Source organism: Triturus cristatus, chromosome 11, assembly GCF_964204655.1.
Source record: "Triturus cristatus chromosome 11, aTriCri1.1, whole genome shotgun sequence".
In the NCBI taxonomy this organism is placed as follows: domain Eukaryota; kingdom Metazoa; phylum Chordata; class Amphibia; order Caudata; family Salamandridae; genus Triturus; species Triturus cristatus.
In genome coordinates, this window is record NC_140594.1 from 21,670,251 (window position 1) to 21,695,331 (window position 25,081).

The 25,081-nt window shown below is 54.3% G+C and overlaps 1 protein-coding gene across 2 annotated transcripts in view; it reads left to right on the top strand.

Moving 5' to 3' along the window:
• Positions 1-25,081, top strand: part of GLT1D1 (glycosyltransferase 1 domain containing 1) — a 455,256-nt gene that overhangs the window by 251,442 nt on the left and 178,733 nt on the right. For both annotated transcript variants that reach the window (XM_085636393.1, XM_085636394.1), the window contains exons 7-8: positions 16,904-16,999; positions 23,651-23,700. In XM_085636393.1, coding sequence (XP_085492519.1) covers positions 16,904-16,999; positions 23,651-23,700 — 146 coding nt within the window. The remainder of the gene's footprint in view (positions 1-16,903; positions 17,000-23,650; positions 23,701-25,081) is intronic.

The following is a 25,081-nucleotide window of genomic DNA, read 5'->3' on the forward strand; positions in this document are numbered from 1 at the left end:
GTCAACAACACATCTGCAGACAAGCCATACCCCAGAGTCTCAACTCCCACCAAGAGCCCAATTCACCCAAGTATGCAACATCTCAGCACTGTATAAGCACAGAAGTCAAAGGCACACCGCCTGAAAGGGATAAGGGGCAGCAAAATCAGAGCTGCAGGGGCGACTCTCCCAAAATGCAGCACACACATCACATGCAGAGCACATCAACATTGATAACAATATGGTACAAACTGCAACGCGTTCAGAACAAAGGACACAACTGCTGCCGCTTTTGTGTAGAAACTGGCCAATTACATTTGGCATAGCAGGGAAATGTGAGATGGCAATGTACAAGTACAAACACACATCCGTGATATTGTCGAAATGTCCACTGTCCCACATAAAATAGGCAGCTCCTCCCAATCAGTCACAATGTACATTGTCATGCAGTCTGTATGTAAACTTGTACAATGCGTCAACATACATGTGAACACAATGTTAAACTGCATCTCCCCTTCACGTTGCAGAGGGAGAATCAACACCTCCTGCAGAGCAGACTGAACCTCTCTTCACTAATCACGAAGAGGACCTCCACACCTTCGACCTCGACTCCCTCCAAGAGCTCATGGACAGCTTCGGCACCTCACCTCTAGGAGCAGGGCAGCCCAGCTGCATCGAGGAGACCTCACACACTACACAGACCACACAGCAGGAAGCACCCACCACCACGGCTGTCTCCCAGGACCCCCACGAACAACACATGGCCTACCAACTCTGTGTGTTAGGGCGCCAGGAGAAGATGGCTGATCAGGTGCGGGTGGGGTTCGACCGCATGGCAGCCAAATTGGATGCCATACGTGGGTGTCTAAGGACACCCACAGTCCGCTCCATGCTCTTGAGCGATCCATGGCTGACATTGCTGGAGTCCTGACTCAGAGACAAGAACAACTGTCTAGTCCGAGTGGCTCCAGCGATGTCATTCAGCACTTGGGACACATGCGGAGGAACGCGGAGGAACATGGAGAACATGGAGCGGATGCAGGCGGAAAGAATGGCTGCCACGGCTGCACACCAGCGAGATATAGCTGGGATCTTCCATGCCCTGCAGACCCTCATCATGGCATTGCTGCCACAAGGCTTGGCACGGGCGAATGCTGCTGCTACTACTCCATCCACATCTCTGCCCCCTGAAGTGTCAGTGCCTCACAGTGCGGCAGACAATCCACCTCCGGCCCCTGAGGTGTCACTGCAACACAGTGCTGGAGACAGAACACCACCACCCACATGTGTGGCACATGAGACATCAGAGGACGAAGATGAGGATGATTCTGCCTTGGTGGTAAGAAGGAAGCGGTAGCATTCATCTCCGCCATGTGGCCTGTTTCTGCTTAGTTCTGCCCTCTGCATCATCACCTTCCACTGTCCCCCTATGCACTCTGTGACACTCACCTTGGACCTCGACATGGACTGCCATATTCTGTTTGGTCACCAATGACACAGCAATCAGACTGCGGACTGGACTCTTCCTCTTCTGATGTACTTGTCATTCCCTAAAGGACTCTGGCTGGCCCTCCACGGGCCAACAATGTGAAGTGGGGTTTGCATGGCCCTTTACTGCTCCAGCTTCAACACTCCACTGAATGTGAATAAAACATTCAAATTTACACAGATGTGTCATGTCTGTGATCATTCAAGTATGAAAGTACGGATGAATGTAGAGTCAGTGAGTCCCCCTTACGTCCATGTTGCTCATGTTGTGGGACTTGAGTCACAGGGTGCAACATTGCCGATTGCGGGCCAGGTGGCGCCAACACTACAACAGAGTCACATGCATTTGTTACTTCCTTGTCCAGCCCAGAACTGAACCACGCCCAGAGCCCCGGGATCATTGTTCACACCCCTACGCTGGACTGGCATATGCCAGGCCAGACCACTCCGCTTACGCTTACTGGGGGGGGGAGGGAGGGCGGAGGTCGACAAAGCTACATGTCCCAGATCTTCCATGTAGTGATCTGCTGATCACTGGTCTAGTTGTCAGCATGCCACAGCCACTCCCTGAGGGCTGGCTTACACCCACACCACACCCACCCAGCACAGGCACCTCAGGACATGTGAGCCTGCTAATAAAAGGGGCCTTCCACATCACATTCCCCACTGCCGGAGGTGACATGATGGTGTCCGCACCCCGAGACTCAATCATAAAGGGTCAGTGACTTGTGGCGCACTGGGTTAGTGGCACCCGATGTACTGCGGCCGGCATGGTCCTACCGCCACGGGACGATGACTTTCGTTGCACAGAGTTGGTGGCACCTAATTCACTGCGGCTGGCATGGGCCTACCGTCACGGGACGATGACTTGCTGTTGGAAAACGAGGCAGCATCTGTGAGGCCTGCATAAATAACATGACTACATTTGTCCTTCACTGGGAACCAAACACCCAATTGTAGCGCCTGACTCTCAGAGGGTAGCGTTGCAGAGCAGTCTGAGGCTTACTCAAAGGAGGTGGTGTGGGCTAGTAATCGCCATTTGCAGGTGCACAAAAATAACACTCAATAATTGATTGTCCAGTCTGTACTTTGCTTTATAAAAGTAAGAGTACATTTATTAAACACACACACTACTCAATACTATGCACCAATTTACAAATATACATAAGCTGTTGGAATTACTTTGTGACATTGCATAACATCTCCACCCCTCCCGCAGGGGGGGTGGGGTCTAGTACCACCACTCCCATGTATGCACATCAACTTGCCCCCAATGCAGTTAGTTGAACATGACCTGGAGCGAGTGCCCTGCGCACTGGCACCATCCCAGTGGCGACCCACCCCATTACCTCAACAAGCATTAAAAAGTGGTAAACCTGCCTTGGTGACACATGACCCTGACTGAGCATCTCCTACTGACCATAAAGTATGCACCTCTATATCTTAAGGGCTAGCAGTCTGGGGTCTTCACCTAAGCTCAGCAGCAAGAATCCATGTTTACGCACACTTTAGAATGACAGTACTCATCACCTTGGTTGATCATTTGAATGCATTGCAATTACAGCCCCTAAGGGCATCACAGATGAAATCACAGGATTGCACATATACAGCCAGACACCCTAGCAGGACTGTCTGGCAACATAGCCCCACTTGGCTTATGACATCTCCTAACACATGTGACTTACAGTCCCTTCAAAAGAAGTACTCCTGGCAACTACACTTCCCCTGCAGTGCGCCTCTTCACTTTAAAAGGAATCACAGGTAAAAGCATGGGATTACGTAAATACAGCCAGACCCCCTAGCAGGAAGGTCCAGCAACATAACTCCATTTAGCTTAACATCACCTTACACAGGTACTTCACTTTACACATGTGACTTTCAGTCCACCTAAAAAGAAATAACCAATAGTTAATGCATTTCGGTGCAATTACACCACTTCACCTCCAGGGGATGCCCTTCTTCACACATCCCCAACTCAGCCCTTCACTCCATGATGCACTTCCTAGTACACCCTCAGCTGTAGAACATAAGTTCCAGCCTAGAAGGTGTTAAAGGCTGGCTGAGCCCTTGGGGGTTATTCTTTCAGATGCCCTGTGAAACTTAGGGGTGGACTGTTCTTCTTTATGCTGGGGGAGACTGCGGTGCTCCTGCAGCCCCCCTGCACCCCTTTTCACTCATGAGGTGACCCCCTCCTCTGGGGGCCACCAGGCACCAAAATGGCAGATTTCTTCGTGCTGGGGGGGGGGGGGGAGACTGCGCTCCTCCAGCAGCTCCCCCAGCACTTTTTCACAAGTGAGGGTGACCTCCCTCCTCTGGGGGCCACAACGCACCAAAACGGCAGATTTCCAAATGCCTGGTGAGGCATTATGGGGCGCTTCATGCTCCTCTTTACCAGCCCCAGCCACTGAGAACACTCTCCTCCGCCCTCAGGGTCTCTGATTCAGCAGGGTGCTGTCTTCACTGGCTCCCTGCGCCAGCCTTTCGCCAGGCTCTCCTCCTGGGCCTCTCTTCTCCCTGCGCAGAGGCCCCTGCTTCTGTGCACCAGTCCTGGGCTCTTCTTCTGGTGCTGATAGGGTCCTGGGGGTAGTCAGGGGTCTCTCCTTCCAACTGCCCATTGCGCCTGGTTCCAGCACCTTCACCCTCAGCAGACCACACCCCAGAGAGACCTTCTCTTCCTGTGCAAGCACTTTTTAAAAGCTGAGTAGGGGGCTGGCAGGAAGTCTCTGTTGGTCCTATCAAACAGCGACACATCACGTCCCTGCCCCTGCTCCCTCCTTCTTGTCCAGCCTCTGAGGTTGTCAAAATGGCATCGTCCAGGGTTTCTGGCCACATGTCTCTGAAGCCCCTTTCGCCCACACTGCCTTCCCTCCTTGGTGCAGCCTGGTGCCTGGCACCCAGTGACAGCTGCTAATTGATGAGCCTGTAGCCCCTCCCATCTTCTCTTCGTGGAGAGGAGGCCCTAGCTTGTGCAAGAAAGGTTATCAATCCATCCAGCTGAGGTCAGCCCTCAGCCTGGGTCTGGTCCTGGCTGGCTCAGAGAAATATGACAGTTCTGGATGACCCAAAAGCAGTACAAATATGACTTTGGACTCTGCAGAATACTTATTTTCACATTCGCTACATTGGACTTAAGTGCGTGTTTGGAATCTGTAGGCCTAATGGAAGTTAATCTAGCCATGGGCCCCACATTTCCATAAGGGAATAATGAAGTGAAAACACAGTAAAACACACTGACTTTCCCTGGCATGTTTCTTTCCAGGGTATAAAGCCTATTCCATGTCACCACCCAATACTGCATAAGTCCTGGCACACCATTCACTTTGTAGCTGCTCCTGGACTGCGCACGCTAGGAATCTCCCCTGCGCAGCCCGTACACGTGTGCACACGCGTATACACATGTGTCTGCATGTAACCAGCCCGGTGCCCCTTACTCTAGCTGCTGCGCAGTGGCCTGGTCAGGCCAGGGTAACACCAGTAAAATCCCCATGCAGTCTCTTACATCCTGAGTTCGCTGTGGGTGAGTCCCAATTTATGAGGCTCCCCCACAGTAAAAGCTCAACAACTAGGTGCTCAAAAAGCGAAAAATCCGGGCGGCCCATAGTGTCAGAACCACCATCTAACACTTGCGTTGCACAGATTTGGTGGCAGACGATGCACTGCAGCCGGAACGGGTCTACCGCCACGGGACGATGACTTACGGTGCACTGAGGTAGGGGCACCTGAAGAGCTGAGCGGGTGTGCAGCCTGTGATGATGCGCCGTCCTGGCAGTATGGACTGGATTGAATTTGTGTGAGCCCTGCTGGACCGCAGTGTAGGCCTGAGGCAGCGGGAAGCGCGGGCCTCCCGCCACGTGGCGATGACTTGCGGTGCACTGAGTTAGTGGCACCAGAGCTGAGTGGGTGTGCAGCTTGCGATGATGCGTAGGTCTCGATACGCCATCCTGCCAATCAAGATTCGATTTGAATTGGGAGGCCTGCTGGACCGCAGTGTACACCCAAGGCAGCAGCCAGCACACACATGACTCCGCGGTGCGGTGCCGCAGGGTGCGCTGGGGGCCTGTGGCACGGAATCCAGCGATCGCCTGAGGAGGTTGCACCGGCACGTGGTGGACCCTCTTGGAGACACGCCGGTGGTGGCAGGTGAGCATTGAGGCCTGGGTGCGCATGGGCAGTCGGTCATCTCTGGGCGGCAGACGGGTCTGTGGACCAGGGCTGGGGTGCAGCAGATGCACAGGATCGCGCAGGCAACACCAGTCATGGTGGCGACCTTGTGGCTTGGCGGGGGCGCCGCCCTAGCAGACACGACCCTGCATGCGATGACTAGATGTGCGCGGGTTGGCTTCTGACGTAGCCACCTCGTCTCCAGTATAAATGTGGCCGTTGAAGGTGGTTGGCCACGTGTGTGTAGGCCTATGGACAGGATATGGCTGACACTTAGACACACGCAGTAGTAACTTTGGTGGCCATCCCGGGACTGAACCATGCCCAGAGCCCGGGGTGATTCATACACAACATACACCAGCTCAGCCCACTCCGCTCACGGTCTCGGGGGGGGGGGGGTAACAAAGCTGCATATCCAAGGTCTTCCACACTGCCGGAGGTGACCAGTTTGCGTCCACTGTCCACAACACTACAAACACCAGCAGTATATGTCCACATGGACATGTCTGTGCTCTGCATACTGAAGTCTGTCCAGCACATCTCCGCCACACTTGGCATTGTGTACATTCTCATTGATGGGTCACTTGCCTCCTTCGCACATACTTGGTTCCCACCTCTCCCCGCATTCTGCAATTGAGTGGCAGAGGTGCCATGCCGTGGATGGTTAGTCTACATGGCTGGCCACAGTTACCACAGTTACTTGTGTTGTTGTGTCTGGTAGTTGGGCATGTTGATTGGCATGTTGTATGTGCTTTTGTAACATTTGGATTACCACAGTTGTGAGTTGTAGGATTGTGAAGTTGAGATGTGTGGTGTGTTCAGTTGGTACTTACTGACGAGCAGGGCATTCCCATGGGTGCCCTCCTCAATGCGCTGGTTGATGATGGACTTGCAGAAGATGAAGGAATCATGCACACTGCCTGGGAAGTTTGCGACGACATTGGTGTACAGTCCCTGGTGGTCCACTTTTGCCTGCACATTGATTGAATGTGTGTGGTTTCTGTTGCAGTGATTGTGTGCAGTGTCGGCAGGTTCACAAGTAGTATGTGTGGAGTCAATTGCCCCCGACATGTGCGGGAAGCCAGCTATGGCGTAGTTCCCTTGCTTGGTCTCCAGCTGTTCCTGCGCAGTGTGGGAGAAGTGAAGGTGCAGGGGCATCTATCTGATACAAAATGTGATGCTTACAGGTATGATATATCCTGCATAATAAGACCATAACAGAAGTTCGTGTGGTCGTAACCTTCCTTTTCTTTCCTACGAAGGTTACGTCCACACGAACTTCTGTTACGGTCTTTTTCTTCAGGATGTATCATACCTGTAAGCATTCCGGTTTGTCCAAGTGCAATACACTGTACCAGATTACAATTGTGACTATACGGACGCTTGACCATTGTCACCATTTCATTCATCAGGTTTCTGGATACTGACTTTTGGAATATGGAATGGTATTGGTGCGTTCCCACAGCATTTGCAGTTAATTGAATCCACACGTTGCCCTGCTGAAGTTCCCCGTTGGGGATGGAACGTGTTGTCTGAGCTTTTCGTATTGTTGATTTATGTATTTGTAATAAAGAACTGTTTTTACACTACTGTTGACTACTGGACTTCGTGACCTGGCGCACCCCCATTTCAGTGACTACAATCTTGGATCTGGAGCACAGAGGCGTCAAGCAAAGGCTGGCGTTGGGTTTGGTTGCGCAGGAACACTACGAATTGGAATGTGTGTGTGGTGCGGATACAAGGGCCCAGCGTTGATTTGGTGGACATGCATCCAAGACATGTGTGGGGAAGTTTGATAGGGCTGGCTGTGAGACTCCTCCGACTCTGGCAGTTGTTGGTTGGAAGGTCCCAGAGGCCAACAGGTGCAGCACTTTGTCTGCGGAGGGATGTTGGTTCTCCGCTGGGTTGGTACCGTCAGCCTGTGGGCGATGTGTGTCAGGATGCGGAGGATGGTTGTCCTTTTGAGCGAACGTCAGCTGTCTTGTTATGCGCTGCCTAGGTGGTATTCTGGGGGGGGGGGGAGTGGTCCGGGGGAGGCCTGGGAGTGGTGGCGGTGGGTGTTGTGGCCCTCTTGGGTCTCCGAACTGCATGATCAGAAGCTCCATGACATGTGTTGATCTTCAAATGTGGCTCTGAGCTGGGCTCCCTTTCATGCTGCAGGTTTTCGTCCTGCTTAACACCAGTAAAAGGCAGGTCTTAAATCCCTGCTGCTAACGCGCCTTATTGCCTGTTTTTGGATCGCTTCGCCGATCTGGCTGGTCGTTGAGAATATCGCGAAGTGGTGTTTTTGTGTGTTTTTGCACGGGAACGCCTACTCTGCATATCATTAGCGTTAGTTGTCGCTCTCATCCGTGGCGATGTCTTTTGCGGCAGCTGTCGCTGAGGAACTGGCGATATCGCCAGTTTGGACCAGCTTGAGAATAGGATGAAAAAATCTATTGCCACTTTTGCGGCGCTGAAGTGCCGATAAATCGGCGATAGGTCCTTGAGAATATATGTCCCTAAGACTTCTTGAAACTGATCATTGATTTCCTTGTTTGCAATCCTTAGAAACGTCACGGTTTCCTTGTCCAATACTTCTGAGGCAGGAAACTCTGCAGTGTTAGTAAACTTGTTGCACGAGATCGAACTTAAAACTAACGAAGAGGACAAGCTGCAGGCGCTGAAAAGAATAAAACGGTGTGCGAAGAAGGATGGAAGCAAGGACACCTTACCCAGAATACCCTCAGAGTGGGCGTGGTCAGTCTAGCACCTCTGAAAAACACTGCGCCAAAATAGATCTAGGCGCTAGATGCAGGTGAGATGGAAGCCTTCAGCACCTGTGTCAGGGCAGCGCATTCTGATTTGATTCAAATGTGTAAAGCGCCACGAATGCCCTAAGGCGTTGTTAGACGGTGACCTCAGAGGAGCCCGGAAGGGGGTCCTGACTACCCTGAGACCCACCCTCGAAGTATCGTAGCCGGGCACTGGCGGGAGATTCCCCAGGGGGAGGAATCTCGCAGCTAGGATCGTACTTCTGGCACCACACGACACAGAGTAACCACACCGGTTATTCTCAGAAACAATCTTTATCAAGTAGGTTATCACGGCAAATATGTACAAGGTGTGCACAGGCTCAAGAGTCTCGGAAAGGTAGGGGGGTAGCGGGACAGTCTTTGGCAAAAGTTCAAGCAGGGACGTATCCGGCGCACAGCTCACAATCCTCGAGCCGGGGGATACGGGGTCGTAGTCGGGGTCCGGCGGGACCGTGAGAGTCTGGGGGAGCCGCGAGTCACTCAGCGGGCTCAGGTACAGGTTCAGAGGTGTACGATCTTCAAGGAGCCGCGAGTCTCTCAGCAGGCTTAGGCACAAGTTCGGAGATGTTACGATCTTCCAGGAGCCGCGAGTCACTCAGCAGGCTTAGGCGCAAAGTCGGAGGTGTTACGATCTTCCAGGGGCCGCGAGTCACTCAGCAGGCTTAGGCACAAGTTCAGAGGTGTTACGATCTTCCAGGAGCCGCGAGTCACTCAGCAGGCTTAGGCACAAGTTCAGAGGTGTTACGATCTTCCAGGAGCCGCGAGTCACTCAGCAGGCTTAGGCACAAGTTCAGAGGTGTTACGATCTTCCAGGAGCCGCGAGTCACTCAGCAGGCTTACGTTGTTCCAGCGTCGAATCTGCCGGACCGACCCAGAGCACCCCTTGTTATAGGTCGACCCCTCTTTGATGTCCGGGGTCGGTGGAGGCAGGGGTCTTGTCACCTGGGGGTCGCTTGTCGGGGTTTCCTGCTATTGTCTTTTGATCTCGTTCAGGGCCGGGGCGGGAGGAGTCCCAGACACCCAGCAGGCGTGGAGCCAGCTCTCAGGGAGGCCGGAGGGCCGATCGAAACCCATCGTCCCAGGGGAGTCCAGAGGTGCGATAGAAACTGCTCCTCCCTCTCTCATCCCCCTGGAAGTGTGATGTCCTCCAGCCGGAGTGGCGCCTCTAGGCCAGGGTCGCGCTGGGGCCGGGCGGCCATCTTGACGCATGAAGTGGGCATGCGGGCCCGGGGTGGCCGAAAGGAGAGAGGCCATGGACGAGGATGTCCGGGCCGGGTGCGGGTGTTCTGGTAGGAAGGACCGGCTGGGCCGGGTGGTTGGGGCGGCAGGTACCAGGTTTCGGTGGTGCGGGTGCACGGAGGGCCGTTCTGCGAGGCCGGGTCCAACACGCGTCCCCCCCAGCTGAAAGCCGGAGAGAACTGCCCATCATCTTGGGGGGTTCTCTTCGCTGAGGCGGAAGAACCGGGAGAGGCCGTCAGCGTTGGCGTGGTCCGTACCAGGGCGGTGTTCTACGGTGAAATCCATCCCCTGGAGGGAGATTGACCACCGCAGTAGCTTGGGGTTTTCCCCTCGCATCTGCATGAGCCACCGCAAGGGCCGATGGTCAGTTTGGACTCTGAAATGCGTGCCGAACAGGTAGGGTCGTAGCTTTTTGAGTGCCCAGACCACGGCAAAGGCTTCGCGCTCTATGGTGCTCCACCTCTGCTCTCGGGGCAGCAGCCGCCGACTGAGGAAGGCGACGGGCTGGTCTAGGCCTTGGTCATTCACTTGGGACAGGACGGCCCCAATGCCATGTTCGGAGGCATCGGTCTGGACTAGGAACTCCTTGGCATAGTCGGGAGCCTGGAGGACGGGAGCAGTGCACATGGCCTTTTTTAGAGCATCGAAAGCCTCCTGGCAGGCAGCCGTCCACTGCACCTTCTTTGGCTGTTTTTTAGATGTGAGTTCGGTGAGAGGGCCGACCAGGCTGCCATATCCCCGAATGAAGCGTCGGTAGTAGCCTGTGAGTCCCAGGAAGGCTCGGACCTCCGTCTGGGTGATGGGTGGTTCCCAGGCCAGGATGGCGTCGATCTTTGGCTGTAGAGGGGCTACCTGGCCGCTCCCGACCCGGTGCCCCAGGTAGACTACGGAGCCTTGCCCGATCTGGCACTTGCTAGCTTTTACTGTGAGGCCGGCCTGGCGCAGGGCGGCTAGCACCCTCCGGAGGTGCTGGAGGTGCTCACTCCACTCTGAACTGAAGACGGCGATATCGTCTAGATATGCCGCGCTGAACTGTTCCAACCCGGCCAGGACCTTATTCACCAGTCGCTGGAAAGTGGCCGGGGCATTTTTCATCCCGAAGGGCATCACGCGGAAGCGGTAGTGCCCGTCGGGGGTGGAGAAAGCGGACCGCTCCTTGGCCCCTTCGGTGAGCGCAATCTGCCAGTATCCGCAGGTGAGGTCGAATGTGCTGAGGAACCGGGCTGCCCCCAGTCGGTCAATGAGTTCGTCGGCTCGTGGAATGGGGTGGGCATCGGCTCGGGTAACGTCATTGAGCCCCCGGTAATCCACGCAGAATCGGAGCTCGGGGGCGACACCGGGGGCCGCTGCCTTCGGGACCAGGACCACGGGGCTGGCCCAGGGACTGTCAGAGGGCTCAATCACCCCCAGGGTCAGCATCTTCGAGACTTCATCTTGAATGCAGGACCGGACCCGGTCAGGAACCCGGTAGGCTCGGTGTCTCACCGGCGGGCTGTCCCCGGTGTCCACGTCATGAACACACCAGTTGGTGACCCGGGGGGTCAGAGAGAAGAGGTCGGCAAATTGTCTTAGGAGCTGGCGGCAGTCCGCTTGTTGCTGGGCAGTGAGGGCTGGGGAAAGGTTCACTCCCTCCACGGAGCCATCCTGCTCCTTGACACACAGGAGGTCCGGGAGGGGATCCGACTCATCTTCGGCCCCGTCATCGGTGGCCAGCAGGAGGCTCAGTTCTGTCCGCACGAAGTGAGGCTTGAGTCGGTTCACATGCAGGACCCGGAGGGGGTCCCGGGGCGACTGGACGTCCACCAAGTACGTAACTGGACTCTTTCGCTCAACCACCTTGTAAGGCCCAGTCCATCGGTCCTGGAGGGCGCCAGGCTTCACGGGGGCCATGACCCACACCTGCTGGCCCGGCTGGAACTCAACCAGAGTGGCATTCTGGTCGTACCAGCGTTTCATCTCTTCTTGACTCGCCTCCAGGTTGGCCTCGGCCAGTTCTCGGAACTTCCTGGTCTGGTTCCGGAGGGACAGGACGTATTGGAACACATCTCGGGGGGTGGTCTGGGGTGCCGCCTCCCACTCTTCCTTTACCAAACTGAGGGGACCTCGGACGGGGTGCCCATAGAGTAACTCAAACGGGCTGAATCCTAGGGACTTCTGGGGGACCTCTCTATACGCGAACAATAGGCAAGGGAGCAGGACGTCCCACTTCCGCCGGAGGGGTTCTTCTAGGCCAGCGATCATCCCTTTCAAAGTCCTATTAAACCTTTCTACTAGGCCGTTTCCTTGGGGATGGTACGGGGTGGTGAACTTATAGGACACCCCACATTGTTGCCACAGGGACGTCATATACCTTGAGATAAAATTAGTGCCGCGATCGCTCACGACCTCGCGGGGAAACCCCACCCTGGAAAAGATCCCCATCAGGGCCCGGCCCACCACAGGGGCCGTAATGGTGCGCAGGGGGATAGCCTCCGGATAGCGGGTGGCGTGGTCCACTAGGACCAAGATAAAACGGTGGCCTTGGGAGGTGGGGGGGTCCAGTGGTCCCACGATGTCGATCCCGACTCGTTCGAAGGGGGTACTGACGACCGGGAAGGGTTGGAGGGGAGCCTTGAGTTTCCCTCCACTCTTTCCACTAGCCTGGCACGTGGGGCAGGACTTGCAATGGGCCTCTACCGCTGCTCTCATCTTAGGCCAGTAAAAATGGGTCACAAGACGGTTGTAAGTCTTGTCCTGTCCCAGGTGACCGGCGAGGGGGACGTCGTGGGCTAAACCCAGGAGGAAATCTCGGAAGCGGAGGGGTACCACCAGTACCCGTCCAGATCCCAGCTCCACCGACTTCTGCTCACTGTACAGGATGCTATTCTCCCAATAGATTCGGTGCGTCCCGGTCTGGTCACCTGCGGCTTGGCCCTCGGCTTGGCGCCGCAGCCCGACCAGGGAAGGACAAGTGGCTTGCTCCCTGCAAAACTCCTCCCGAGTGGGTCCGCCCTCGTGGCGCCAATGGGCCAACTCGGGTAGATCGCCTAACTCAGGGACCGGGTCAGGGTCGGATGGTGTGGGTTCATCGCTAGCGACGGACCCTTCTGATGGGGGGACGGAAGGACCCTCGGCGGGGACTGTTCTGATCTCTTCGATCGGGGTGCTCTCGACTTCCCTCTGGGGAGTGAGTCGGGCGGACATAGATCGGGTGGTGGCGCACACCCACTCGGGGAGTCCCATCATTCCCAGGTGGGCCTTACGCTCTACGTGCTTCCATGGGGAACTCTCTAGGTCGTTCCCTAAAAGGCAGTCGACCGGCTGGGAGGTTCTTACGGCCACCTTGAGTTTGCCTATCACCCCTCCCCACTCAAATGGCACCAGGGCTACCTGGCACATGCTCTCTCTATTGTCTGCGGATATTACAGGGCAAAAGACGTTGGGGAGGATCTGCTCTTCGGGGACTAGGTGCCTGAGGACACCGGTGATACTGGCCCCGGTGTCTCGCAGGGCCTCTACCTGGTGGCCATTGATTTTGACAAGCTGCCCATACTTCTGGGTGTTGGAGGGGAGGAGGCTACCAGGGATCATCTCCCTATCTCCCAGGGATACTAGGGCCATTGCTGCGGGTTCCCACTCTTCGGCTTCCTCCACCCCCTCCCCCAGGGCTACGTTGGCTATCTGTCTCGTCGGGGGGACTTGGGTGGCCATGGGGCACTCTGGGTCATTGGCGTAGTGCCCGGGTTTCTGGCAGCGAAAACATGTGACGGTCACCCGGTGTCCCCGTTTCCCAGGGGGCCCGGTTACTGGTGGAGGGGGCGCCGGGAAAGGTGGAGGTGGTGTCTTCGGGGGGCTAGGCTGGGACTCTCTCGGCCCTCCCTGGTTCCCTCCTCCTCTCTGGCGGGGTGGTCCCTGACTGGTTCGGGGGTACTCTCCTACCATGCCCCGGGAGACCCGGGTGTTGGTCCAGCGGTCGGCCTCCACAGCCAGCTTCCGGGGATCTGTGAGCTTACTGTCCAGCAGATGCTGACGTAGTTCTACGAAGCAGTTCGCAGCTAGATGTTCCCACAACATGAGATCAGTGAGTTCGGCCAGGGTGGTGACCTTGCTGCCCTTGGTCCACCCATCGAAGGCCCGACTGAAAAAGTTTACATATTCCACCCAGGTGGTGCCCGGGATCTTCCTGCAGTCCCGGAACCGTTGACGGTACATTTCTGGGGTGAGGCCGTATCTTGTGAGTAGAGCCTCTTTCATGTGGCTGTAGGAGGTCTGCAGGGAGAGGGGTAGGTCGAGCAGGGTGTCCCTTCCTTCGCTCAGAAACCGCCCCCACAGCCCCGCCCCCCAGTCCTTCTGCGGGATCCGATGGGAGGTCATGGCGACCTCGTAGGCCCGAAACCATTGCTGAATGTCATCGTTTTTATAATATTCCTTGACCACATCCTTCGGGATGTGGACCTTCTGTTCCGCTGGGGAGGCCGTCTCTCGGTTACTTGGGGGCCTCCCTTCCTCGTTTCGGGCCTTGAGCTCGAGTTCCTTTAAGCTGCGTTCGTGCTCCAGCTGGAGCTTCCTTCCTTCGTGCTCCCGTTGGAGCTTTTTCTCCTCCAGTTCGCCTTGTACACGCATTTGTTCTACCGCTAGCTTTTTTTCCGCTAACTTCAATTCGCCCTCAATTTTGAGTTTGGCCAGCGCTAGTTCATGATTGCGGCTTCTCTCTCTGTCCGCGAGTTCTTCTGGGGAGAAGCCCCCGTCTGGTACGCCTCCTCGCACCTGATTGCTGCCGCTTTCACTTTGGGGAGGTTCGGTTTCGTCGGGGCGCTCCCCCGTGCCTTCCGGGCGGGAGGCCCCGGTCTCCACCCAAGTTTTCAGTGCTTTCTGCAAATCTTCCTTCGTGTTGAGACCAGTGGTAGCGATTTTAAGTTCTTTGCAAAATTGCTTCAGCTCCTTGTGTGTATATTCTTCTAGATGCTCCACCTGGAACACCCTGTTGGCGTTGGTTTCTGCGGGGCTCATGGCGCTTCCTTCTGCCATCCTTGTCGGTAGTGCGTCCGTTGTTCACGGTACGATCTCTAGGTGATGGGCCCGAATCCCGTCGCTTGCCACCAATGTTAGACGGTGACCTCAGAGGAGCCCGGAAGGGGGTCCTGACTACCCTGAGACCCACCCTCGAAGTATCGTAGCCGGGCACTGGCGGGAGATTCCCCAGGGGGAGGAATCTCGCAGCTAGGATCGTACTTCTGGCACCACACGACACAGAGTAACCACACCGGTTATTCTCAGAAACAATCTTTATCAAGTAGGTTATCACGGCAAATATGTACAAGGTGTGCACAGGCTCAAGAGTCTCGGAAAGGTAGGGGGGTAGCGGGACAGTCTTTGGCAAAAGTTCAAGCAGGGACGTATCCGGCGCACAGCTCACAATCCTCGAGCCGGGGGATACGGGGTCGTAGTCGGGGTCCGGCGGGACCGTGAGAGTCTGGGGGAGCCGCGAGTCACTCAGCGGGCTCAGGTACAGGTTCAGAGGTGTACGATCTTCAAGGAGCCGCGAGTCTCTCAGCAGGCTTAGGCACAAGTTCGGAGATGTTACGATCTTCCAGGAGCCTCGAGTCACTCAGCAGGCTTAGGCGCAAAGTCGGAGGTGTTACGATCTTCCAGGGGCCGCGAGTCACTCAGCAGGCTTAGGCACAAGTTCAGAGGTGTTACGATCTTCCAGGAGCCGCGAGTCACTCAGCAGGCTTAGGCACAAGTTCAGAGGTGTTACGATCTTCCAGGAGCCGCGAGTCACTCAGCAGGCTTAGGCACAAGTTCAGAGGTGTTACGATCTTCCAGGAGCCGCGAGTCACTCAGCAGGCTTACGTTGTTCCAGCGTCGAATCTGCCGGACCGACCCAGAGCACCCCTTGTTATAGGTCGACCCCTCTTTGATGTCCGGGGTCGGTGGAGGCAGGGGTCTTGTCACCTGGGGGTCGCTTGTCGGGGTTTCCTGCTATTGTCTTTTGATCTCGTTCAGGGCCGGGGCGGGAGGAGTCCCAGACACCCAGCAGGCGTGGAGCCAGCTCTCAGGGAGGCCGGAGGGCCGATCGAAACCCATCGTCCCAGGGGAGTCCAGAGGTGCGATAGAAACTGCTCCTCCCTCTCTCATCCCCCTGGAAGTGTGATGTCCTCCAGCCGGAGTGGCGCCTCTAGGCCAGGGTCGCGCTGGGGCCGGGCGGCCATCTTGACGCATGAAGTGGGCATGCGGGCCCGGGGTGGCCGAAAGGAGAGAGGCCATGGACGAGGATGTCCGGGCCGGGTGCGGGTGTTCTGGTAGGAAGGACCGGCTGGGCCGGGTGGTTGGGGCGGCAGGTACCAGGTTTCGGTGGTGCGGGTGCACGGAGGGCCGTTCTGCGAGGCCGGGTCCAACAGGCGTCTTGGCGCTGATGTCGGCTCTTTCAAAATCACAAAAGAACATAATCGAATCGAATACGAATCTGTAGACCTGTTGTTGTTTTGGGCCGTTGTATCCTGTATAAGGCGGTAGGGTGGTGTTGCCTCCCACCACAGGAGGTTGGAGGCTGAGAACATCTGACCCCAGGGAGCATCCGGTGTCTCACCTCCGAGGCCTGAGTGTGGCACTCCTCTGAGCAGGACCGCCCGCACCTCTCCAGGCCGTACCTTATAAGTGTGCCCTCCCCCCTGGCACAGAGGGCAGCGCTTCCTGTAGCCCTGACACCCTAAGGCTCAGGAGTCTGCGTTCCCTCCTGTCAGTCTTGTTACAGGGTAACAGATGTCGGCGGTTCCTCCTCTTCTATAGGTTATTTCTGAGAATCCTACAGGAACATGAGGTGGCCATAAAACGGATTTGTGTGTGAATGTGTTGTATTTCTTTTTCATGTGTTCCCCAGAGCGCAGTGAGCAGTACAGACCAGCGCCTTAGTTCAGTAGAGATGATATCGAAATGTTTGTGTTCACTTTTCACGTGTTCTGCACTTTACAAAGCGTTGTTTTGCACTGTTGTGAAGTTTTGTGCTTTCAGTAGAATGCTAGGTTGTTTTCCATCCAAGGAGTTAGGGGGTATTTTGGGCAGTTTCGCTTTAATATTTTTCTGTGCGTGTCATGGTGGCGCAACTCTGATCAATTTTTGTTTTCCGTTGTTATAACCTAAGCATTGGTAAATGGCAGCAGGGTTTCTGAGACTCGTACCCATGACTGGTGGGTTCTCGCCTGCACTGATGACGTCTCGTCCTCTAGGACACATGTAAACACCTCCTCCCTCTTGTGTTTCAGAGATCCCGCAGCGCCTCGACGCCGTGCGCCTCTTCGTGCTGGTGTGCGGCCTCCGGCGCGTGAAGGACCCCCTGTTCTTGGTGGACGCCTTCTCAGGTGCGTAGCCCGGATGTAGAGCTGGTGTTATGGGCGTCTGACCAGTTACTAGCCGGCTTTGTTCATTGTGGGGACTTTCATCGGCGCTTTGTGGGGTGCACGGGGGTGGAACTGCTCAGTGACAGGACTGTATTGTGTTCTAAAACCAGCAGCCGCAGGCTCGGGTGCGAGGGTGTGTCTGCAAACACGGGTGAGTAGCACCTGAAGGGTTGAGGACATTCCTATAAACTGAAACCAGTTTACCTCCACAGCTGCATGCGTGAAGACTCCGACCCAAACCTCCCCTGTCTGCAAGCTTCCAGCCGAGGCGCAGAATGGGAACCCAAAGCCGTCCTGAGCAGCTGGAAGCTTGGAGCCACGGTGGCTACCTGGAAACAAATGCATCATAGCAGCTGCGCGCCTAAACTCACCACACATGGCTAGTAGCAGCAACGGTCTTACCCCAGCAAACACGAGGACTGTTCTGTCCAGTCCCAGCAAAAGGAAACCACGATTGCGTGTGACTCCAAAGCCACGGCCACGACTGACCACCACAAGCAGCTGCAAGTTTAAAAGTCACAAAAACCACATTGAAGCCGAAACGTATCTTAAAACCCGCAGGCCGAGGTTCACGGGGAGTGTGTGCGGAGCTAGGCAGAGGTCACCTTTTCAAAGGCCAACTTCAAGCATAGCAAGAAAATGAAAACACAAACGTACTACAGAAGTTACATGTAAAGGCAGCGGGTGCCTGAAATATCGCACGTGTTGCATCTGCGGTGCTCGGTCCATCAAGAGATTCTGCAAACAGAAAATTCTGACAGAGATTTCTAGCCACAGATCCCTCGCCCTTTGAATATTCCCAGGCGTTAGACTAGATCCGGAAACATTTCATCAGTACTTCTGAGCACCATCAGGTGGCATCGTGCAACACCACGCTAGCACCATTCCGCTCTGGAAATGAGGTGCAGCGCTCGTGTACCCCACCCCTGTGTGCTGACGTCAGTTCCTTTCTTACCCTGCCACCAGGCGAGGATCTGAGCTCCCTTTACCTCAGACTTTCTTCAATGTGCAAGGGAAGTCACCCCCTAAAATGGCAGGTTTCAAGCCCTGTAGGGACCGCTGCAAACAGATGTCTATGACGGATCCGCCCCAGGTATGTGTGTGGTGTATACGGTCAGGCATGACTGCAGGGCCTCCAGCAACTACGCGTTGAGGAATCTGGCGACCATCAGGCAAATCTTTATGTCACCGAGCTCAGATAGACTCCTTGTCAGGGCTGCTCCAAGGCGCGGGCTGCGTCTAAAGTTCAGTCCAAGTACCAGTCGCTTTCCCGAAGTCGCCGGAGCTCATCATGCCGGTCCGTGCCACGGCCAAACTCCTCAGGTAATTTAAAAAGGAAGCACAGGAAATCAGAGTGATTCCGCGCCCTCGCGCCGCTCACAATCGCTTGATCAGGCACGTGGGTGACGTCACTCATTTTGATCTTTCTCTCAAAGTCATCTGACTTCGGAGCCGATCCTGCAACTAGCGCCGGCACAGCCCAAGTCAAAGTCCGATCAAAGGGTTCCATGCAGCCATGATCTGTCTCTTCGGGTCCTTACTGGCTCCCTCTGGGGCAGCTTCAGGCCCGTGGAGCTGAGAGACCTTCCATCTGGAGAATGGCTGGCGAGTTCGACCTCGGTGACAGTTGAACTCACCAGGCCTATCATGTCTCTGGCTCCAGTTCTAACCCCGCTTCCGGCTTCACAACATATGCGGGCTCTGGGTACGTTGCCGTTGATGCCAACACCATTGACACTGGCGGAGAAGTCCCAACTTAACATCAACCTGATAAAACTGAGGAACATCTACTTGGCACTGAAAGCCTCCCTTCCCTCCATAAAAGGGAGGCTGGTGCATGTGCTCACGGACATCACCACCGTCATGTAATGCTGCAACACACAGGGCGGGGTGAGGTCATGGGCCTTGTGTCTGGAGACCTTACCAGCTCCCTCTGGCGCACCTTCGGGCCCCAACAAGCCGAGAGATCTTCCATCTGGAGCACTGCTGGCAGGTTCACTCTCCGCACCAGTTGGACCCTCTGAGCCCCTCTTGCCTCCAGCTCTAGCTCTGACCCCGCTTCCGGCTCGGCAACCTATGCCAGGCTATGGTACTTTGACATCGATGCCGACACCGGAGGAGAACGAGGAGTCTTGGCTCTCTGTCAACCTGCTGGAACTGAGAGGCATCTGCTTGGCGTTGAAGGCCTTCTTTCCTCCATGAAAGGGAGGCTGGTGCAGTTGCTCACGGACATTATTATTATTAAAATTTTTATAGAGCGCGTAGTCACCCGGAGGTATCCCAGCGCTAAAAAAAAAAATCCCTACACCAGTGGGGGGGGGGGGGAGAAGGGGGGTACAGCAATTTTAGACAGAAGCAATTTTAAACATGGCAAAAAAGAAGTGGTTAAAAGCTGTTTTAAGGAAACAAGTGGGTTTTGAGTCGTTTCCTGAATCGTAAATAGTTTGGTTCTTTCCTCAGGTCTCGAGGAAGGGCGTTCCATAGGCGCGCTGTGTGGATCGAGAAACGTCTTCCACCCGTGCGGGCTTTTTTGAATCTGGGCACGGTGATGAGGGACTCCCTGTCCGATCGGAGAGATCTAGGGGCTTTATAGGGTTGTATGAATTTCCTCAGAATGGGGGGGCCCTGATTCTGCACTAGCCTATGAGCCAGGCTTAAGGCTTTGAATGTTATTCGTTCTCTCACTGGAAGCCAGTGAAGGAGCTTCAGAGCAGGTTTGGCTGAAGCTCTGGCAGGAGTATGTGTGAGGATCCGGGCGGCAGCATTTTGAATTTTCTGCAGTTTATTTAAGGTTGCTTCGGGTGCGCCCAGGTATATAGCATTGCTATAGTCAAGCCTGGACAGAATAAGGCCTTGGATGAGAAGTCTTTGCGATGTGGGTGGAAGGAGGGGCAGAATCTTTCTCATCGCTTTGAGTAGGCCGAAGCAGGTGCCTGCTACTCTTTTGGCCTGCGTAGTAAAAGAGAGATCTGTTTCAATCCATACTCCCAGGCTTTTTACTTCCTGTTTGGGAGCAGGGGGGGGGCCCAGACAGGGTGGCCAGGTGTTCAGAGGGAAGGTGCATCCTTTCTGACCCAGAAGGAGAATGTCAGTTTTAGAACCATTCAGCTTTACGGCTGAGTTATTCATCCACCCTTGGATCTGTGTTAAGCAGTTGAATAGATCCGCTGGCTGTTGACTAGGGTGGGAGAGGGAGACAACTAGCTGTGTGTCATCCGCATAGCTGACAATGCTCACTCCGAACGGGATGACGACCTCCTCCAATGGGACATATAGATGTTAAACAATGTGGGGCTCAGGGAGGAGCCCTGAGGCACCCCACATTGGAGGGGAGTATCGGAGGAGCGGGTGTTATTTTCCCAGATCTGGAAGGAACGTTGGGCCAGAAAGGAGGAAAGCCAGGATAGAGCGGTGCCTTCTACTCCTACCTTCTTAAGCCGTTTAACCAGGAGTTGGTGGTTGACGGTGTCGAAGGCCGCGCTCAGGTCGAGGAGGATCACTGCCACTGATCCTCCCTCGTCTAAGAGTGCTCTGGCCTCCTCCACTGCAGCCAGGAGGGCGATGTCAGTGCCTTGTCCTGGGCGAAAACCTGTCTGCGAGTTTTTTAGCAGATTATTAGATTCAAGAAACTGGGAGAGTTTCTTATTCACCAGTTTCTCTGCAACCTTGCTGGTCCCGGGGAGGAGGGATATAGGTCGATATAGGTCAACATGTAATACTGCAACACACAGGGCGGGATGGGGTCACAGGCCTTGTGCCTGGAGACCTTACCAGCTGCCTCTGGCGCCCCAAGGAGCCGAGAAGCCTTCCATCTGGGGCACTGCTGGCGGGTTCACTCTCAGCACCAGTTGGACCCTCTGAGCCCCTCTTGCCTCCAGCTCTAGCTCTGACCCTTCTTCCAGCTCGTCAACCTATGCCAGTCTATGGTACTTTGACATCGATGCCGACACCGGAGGAGAACGAGGAGTCTCGGCTCTCTGTCAACCTGCTGGAACTGAGAGGCATCTGCTTGGCGTTGAAGGCCTTCTTTCCTCCATGAAAGGGAGGCTGGTGAAGGTGCTCACGGACATCACGACCACCATGTAATACTGCAACACACAGGGCGGGATGGGGTCACAGGCCTTGTGCCTGGAGACCTTACCAGCTGCCTCTGGCGCCCCAAGGAGCCGAGAAGCCTTCCATCTGGGGCACTGCTGGCGGGTTCACTCTCAGCACCAGTTGGACCCTTTGAGCCCATCTTGCATCCGGCTCCAGTTCTGACCCTGCTTCCGGCTCTGCAACCTATGCCGGTCCCGGGTACTTTGACATCGATGCCGACACCGGAGGAGAACGAGGACTCTCGGCTCTGTCAACCCGCTGGAACTGAGGGTCATCCTCGCCTCCATCAGAGGGAGGCTGGTGCAGGTGCCCACGGACAACACCACAGAATGGAGATATGGAACGGTGGAGTGAAATACATCTTTCCACCACTTTATTATGTACCAAGTGAATTTTAAAACACCTGTTTTGGGAACCAGGCTGCAGAGCGTATTTCCAATGAGCAGGACAGAGTAAACATTTAAATTTCGTAACTTCTGACAGGAAAGTGTCATCAAACCATCACATAGTGGTAAACTGATCTCAAAACATAAGTGCTCTTATATAAAAGATATTATTCTACCCCATAGCAGCTAAGCGGGTAACAAGAGACACCCACATGTACGAGGCGCTGTGTATGATGGGAATAAAGTGCAGGTCTCTGGGAGATGTCTAGGGAGGCTGCGGAGAGAAGCACCTGTGGTACTTAGGACAGGGTGGAGCGGAAGTGGGTCTCTAGATGTGTGAGGGGGTGAGAGGTCACGATCTACACTATGGGCATAGAGTGGGTTCCATGATGCGAGACAGTCTCCGTAGTAAGAACTGTATGGGGGGTCTCTTTACGTCACAGGGGCATTACAGTAAAGCCACTGTTGCCGCAGAAGAGAGTTGGACGAAGGTGTTTCACATTTCTTCATCTTGTAAGTTATTAGGCTCCAGCCTCAATGGGGGGGTGAGGGGTGGGGGGGGGGGACAGAATACAAACAGTAAAATGATTTAACCCGGTGACACAGAAATGAAAGTAGCATTTTCCTTTCTTTCGTGCTAAACGAACGCCATCTTTCTTCTCGATGACTCACTAATAATCATTGATAACTGTAAGAGCCAGTTGCGTTCTATCAACATTGAGAGGACCCCGTAAAGTTTACATTAGTGATGTCGAGGCGCACACTGGACCCTGTTGAAACGGTGTTCACTGCTTGGCTCTCTATGTGTGAACGAAAGAAAAATGTCCAGTTCACGAGCCCTGATCATCAGACCCACCTGTGATCCTTCCATGGAGACAAACACCCTTTACTCATCTTCTTTGACACACAATTCGGCAGCTGCACTATTACAATTCTTTAGCCACCTTTTGTATTACAGAATTCAAGTGCAAATACCTCTTGCATCCGGCATGACTGATGACATCATCGCCAAGAAAGAAAACTTCCCGCATTGACATCATCAACAGGACGTTGTCCAGAAGACAAGCGCCACCCCCAGATGAACACGCGATGCATTCGTTGGCCTGTCGCATTGATCCACCTGAGGGCAGAACTTTGCACCAGTGACGCCTGCCACACTGCTGGAGCATCCTAGCCAGGGCTGCCTTCCATAGTCCTTGCCCCCTCTGATGCCAGTCTACTGCCCAGGGCATGGTTCTAAAATGAAACTAATGCCCATTGCTCGACCTACGACCTACGAACATCAGCCCCTGGCAGAATTCAGAAGGGGATCCAGACCTGGCTTGTCGACTGAGACCTCAGCGCCCGGATACCCTCTGGGGTGAAGAGCAGCGCTTTATAAATAACTGATTGATTGATTGAATGCTGGAAGATGTGTACACAGTCTGGTGCCACTTGGTGTCCATTCAATAAAGGGGCTTTTCCACACTCTGCAGGTCTTTCTTGAAGAGGAATCTTTGGAAAATTGTAGCTGTGAGGAAACTTTTCAAAAACTTGGCTTGGGGCAGACATATCAGCCACTCATCTCAGACAAGGACTTGGAGCTCCTTTCAGCACCTGTCATGAGGATGGAAATGAAGGGCGTGTGTTCTTGAGGTCACCTGGTCCTTGGCCAACTGGCCAAAAGCGTGTAGTGTGGTGGTCACTAGATCCTGGTAGACGTGTGAAGTGGACCTCCTGCCCAGCGTGGCTATTGTGGTGGTCACTAGACCCTTGTAGACGTGTGAAGTGGAGCTCCTGACCAGCGTGGCTAGTGTGGTGGTCACTAGACCCTGGTAGACGTGTGGAGTGGACCTCCTGCTCAGCGTGGCTAGTGTGGTGGTCACTACACCCTGGTAGACGTGTGAAGTGGACCTACTGCCCAGAGTGGCTAGAGTAGACATGTGGAGTGGACCTCCTGCCCAACGTGGCTAGTGTGGTGACACTGATGTCTGTGTTAGTGTAGGCGAAGGAGATGTGAGGTGTAACAGCAGAACTGGACGTACGACAGCTATAGAGACCTGGTGAACCAGGATTCGCTATTGACTATGAGTATGTAGACGTCTTAACACAGAAATGGGTTGCTCATTGCGTTCTTTTACTCTCCTAGAATGGCATCGGCAGGAGAACAGCGTTTACATGATCATTATCGGACCAACAGTAAGTTTCGTCTCTTCAGTTATTTTTCATCCTATTCTGGATTTGTCTTTTATTTGAAGCTGATTTGAAGATGTAAATGACAAACACAGTCAGTAAATCCGTGCTATTTTTGTTTTCTTGCTTAAAATATGTTCACAAAACCATCTCTTAAAGTTCTCCTGACTATTGGTCACTCCACGTTGACCTGGTTCTGTCTGCCCACCAGTCACCTCTAGGGTCCACCTGCTGCTTTCCCGCTCCAAGCCACCAGGTCTCTTGCTCCAGGCACCGGCCACAGTTCCCTTTTCTGGTTGTGCAGAAGGGAAACTGCCTTTACAACACACCTCAAACCACACTGTGCCTTTACAAAGCAGCTCGAGCCATTCTGTGCCTTGACAACACTGCTCAAACCACCCTGTGCCTTTACAACTAGGCTTGAACTACGCTGTGCCATTACAACGGCGCCCGATCCATTCTGTGCCTTTACAACACTGCTCGAACCACCCTGTGCCTTTACTATGCGGCCAAAACCATTCTGTTCCTTTACAAAATTGCCCAAACCACGCTGTGTCTTTATAACTAGGCTTGAACTATGTTGTGCCTTTACTATGCGGTCCGAACTATGACTGCTTCTTTAAAATGCATTCCTTTGCCACGCAAGTCGTAATAACGACCTGCCTTAGGGAAAGCGTTGTTGGAGTGATATTGGAATTTAAGTCCAACACTTTCCCTACTGTTGAGAAGACTGGAGTTGGAGTGGTAAATTATACTATTCCAAAGTCCATCACTTTCCTTATGCAATGTCGTTGCAACGACTTGCGTGGTAAAGGAATGAGTTGTAAAGATTCATTTGTGTTTCGGACCGCGTTGTAAAGGCATGCGTGGTAAATTCATGCGTAGTTCAAACATAGAACTTGTATGGCAGTACCATAGGCATCAACCTTATTCTATAAATCATATTCTTGATGCTCTTGAATGTGCACTAAAGGTCATTAAATGAGTGTCCTCTGCCACTTTGGCTTGCAAAAATGGAGACCACCGTTAACGGCTCAAACTGCGGGCGAGTGGACACTGGGGCTCGGATGCAGGATGGTGGATTAGTTATAAACACATTTTGGTAGACTACAGCTTGACGCTGGTAGGTGCTGAGTGTACCAGCCCCTAATTTGAGCCGGTGGTTACAGGTGGGCCCCACCATCACTCATGTTTGGGGTCTGTCACTTATGTTTCCTTACAAGACGTTCACACACAACGAATTTAATAGCACTGACTGTGGGCTCCGAAGCAGAGCCCTGGGCACTGGCGCTCATTCAATCACAAACTGAGCTCTGGGGAGGACTCTCCTCCATGAAGAGCCTCTGTATGAATCTTTTTATCAGGTGCTGCTATGTAGTTGCACATT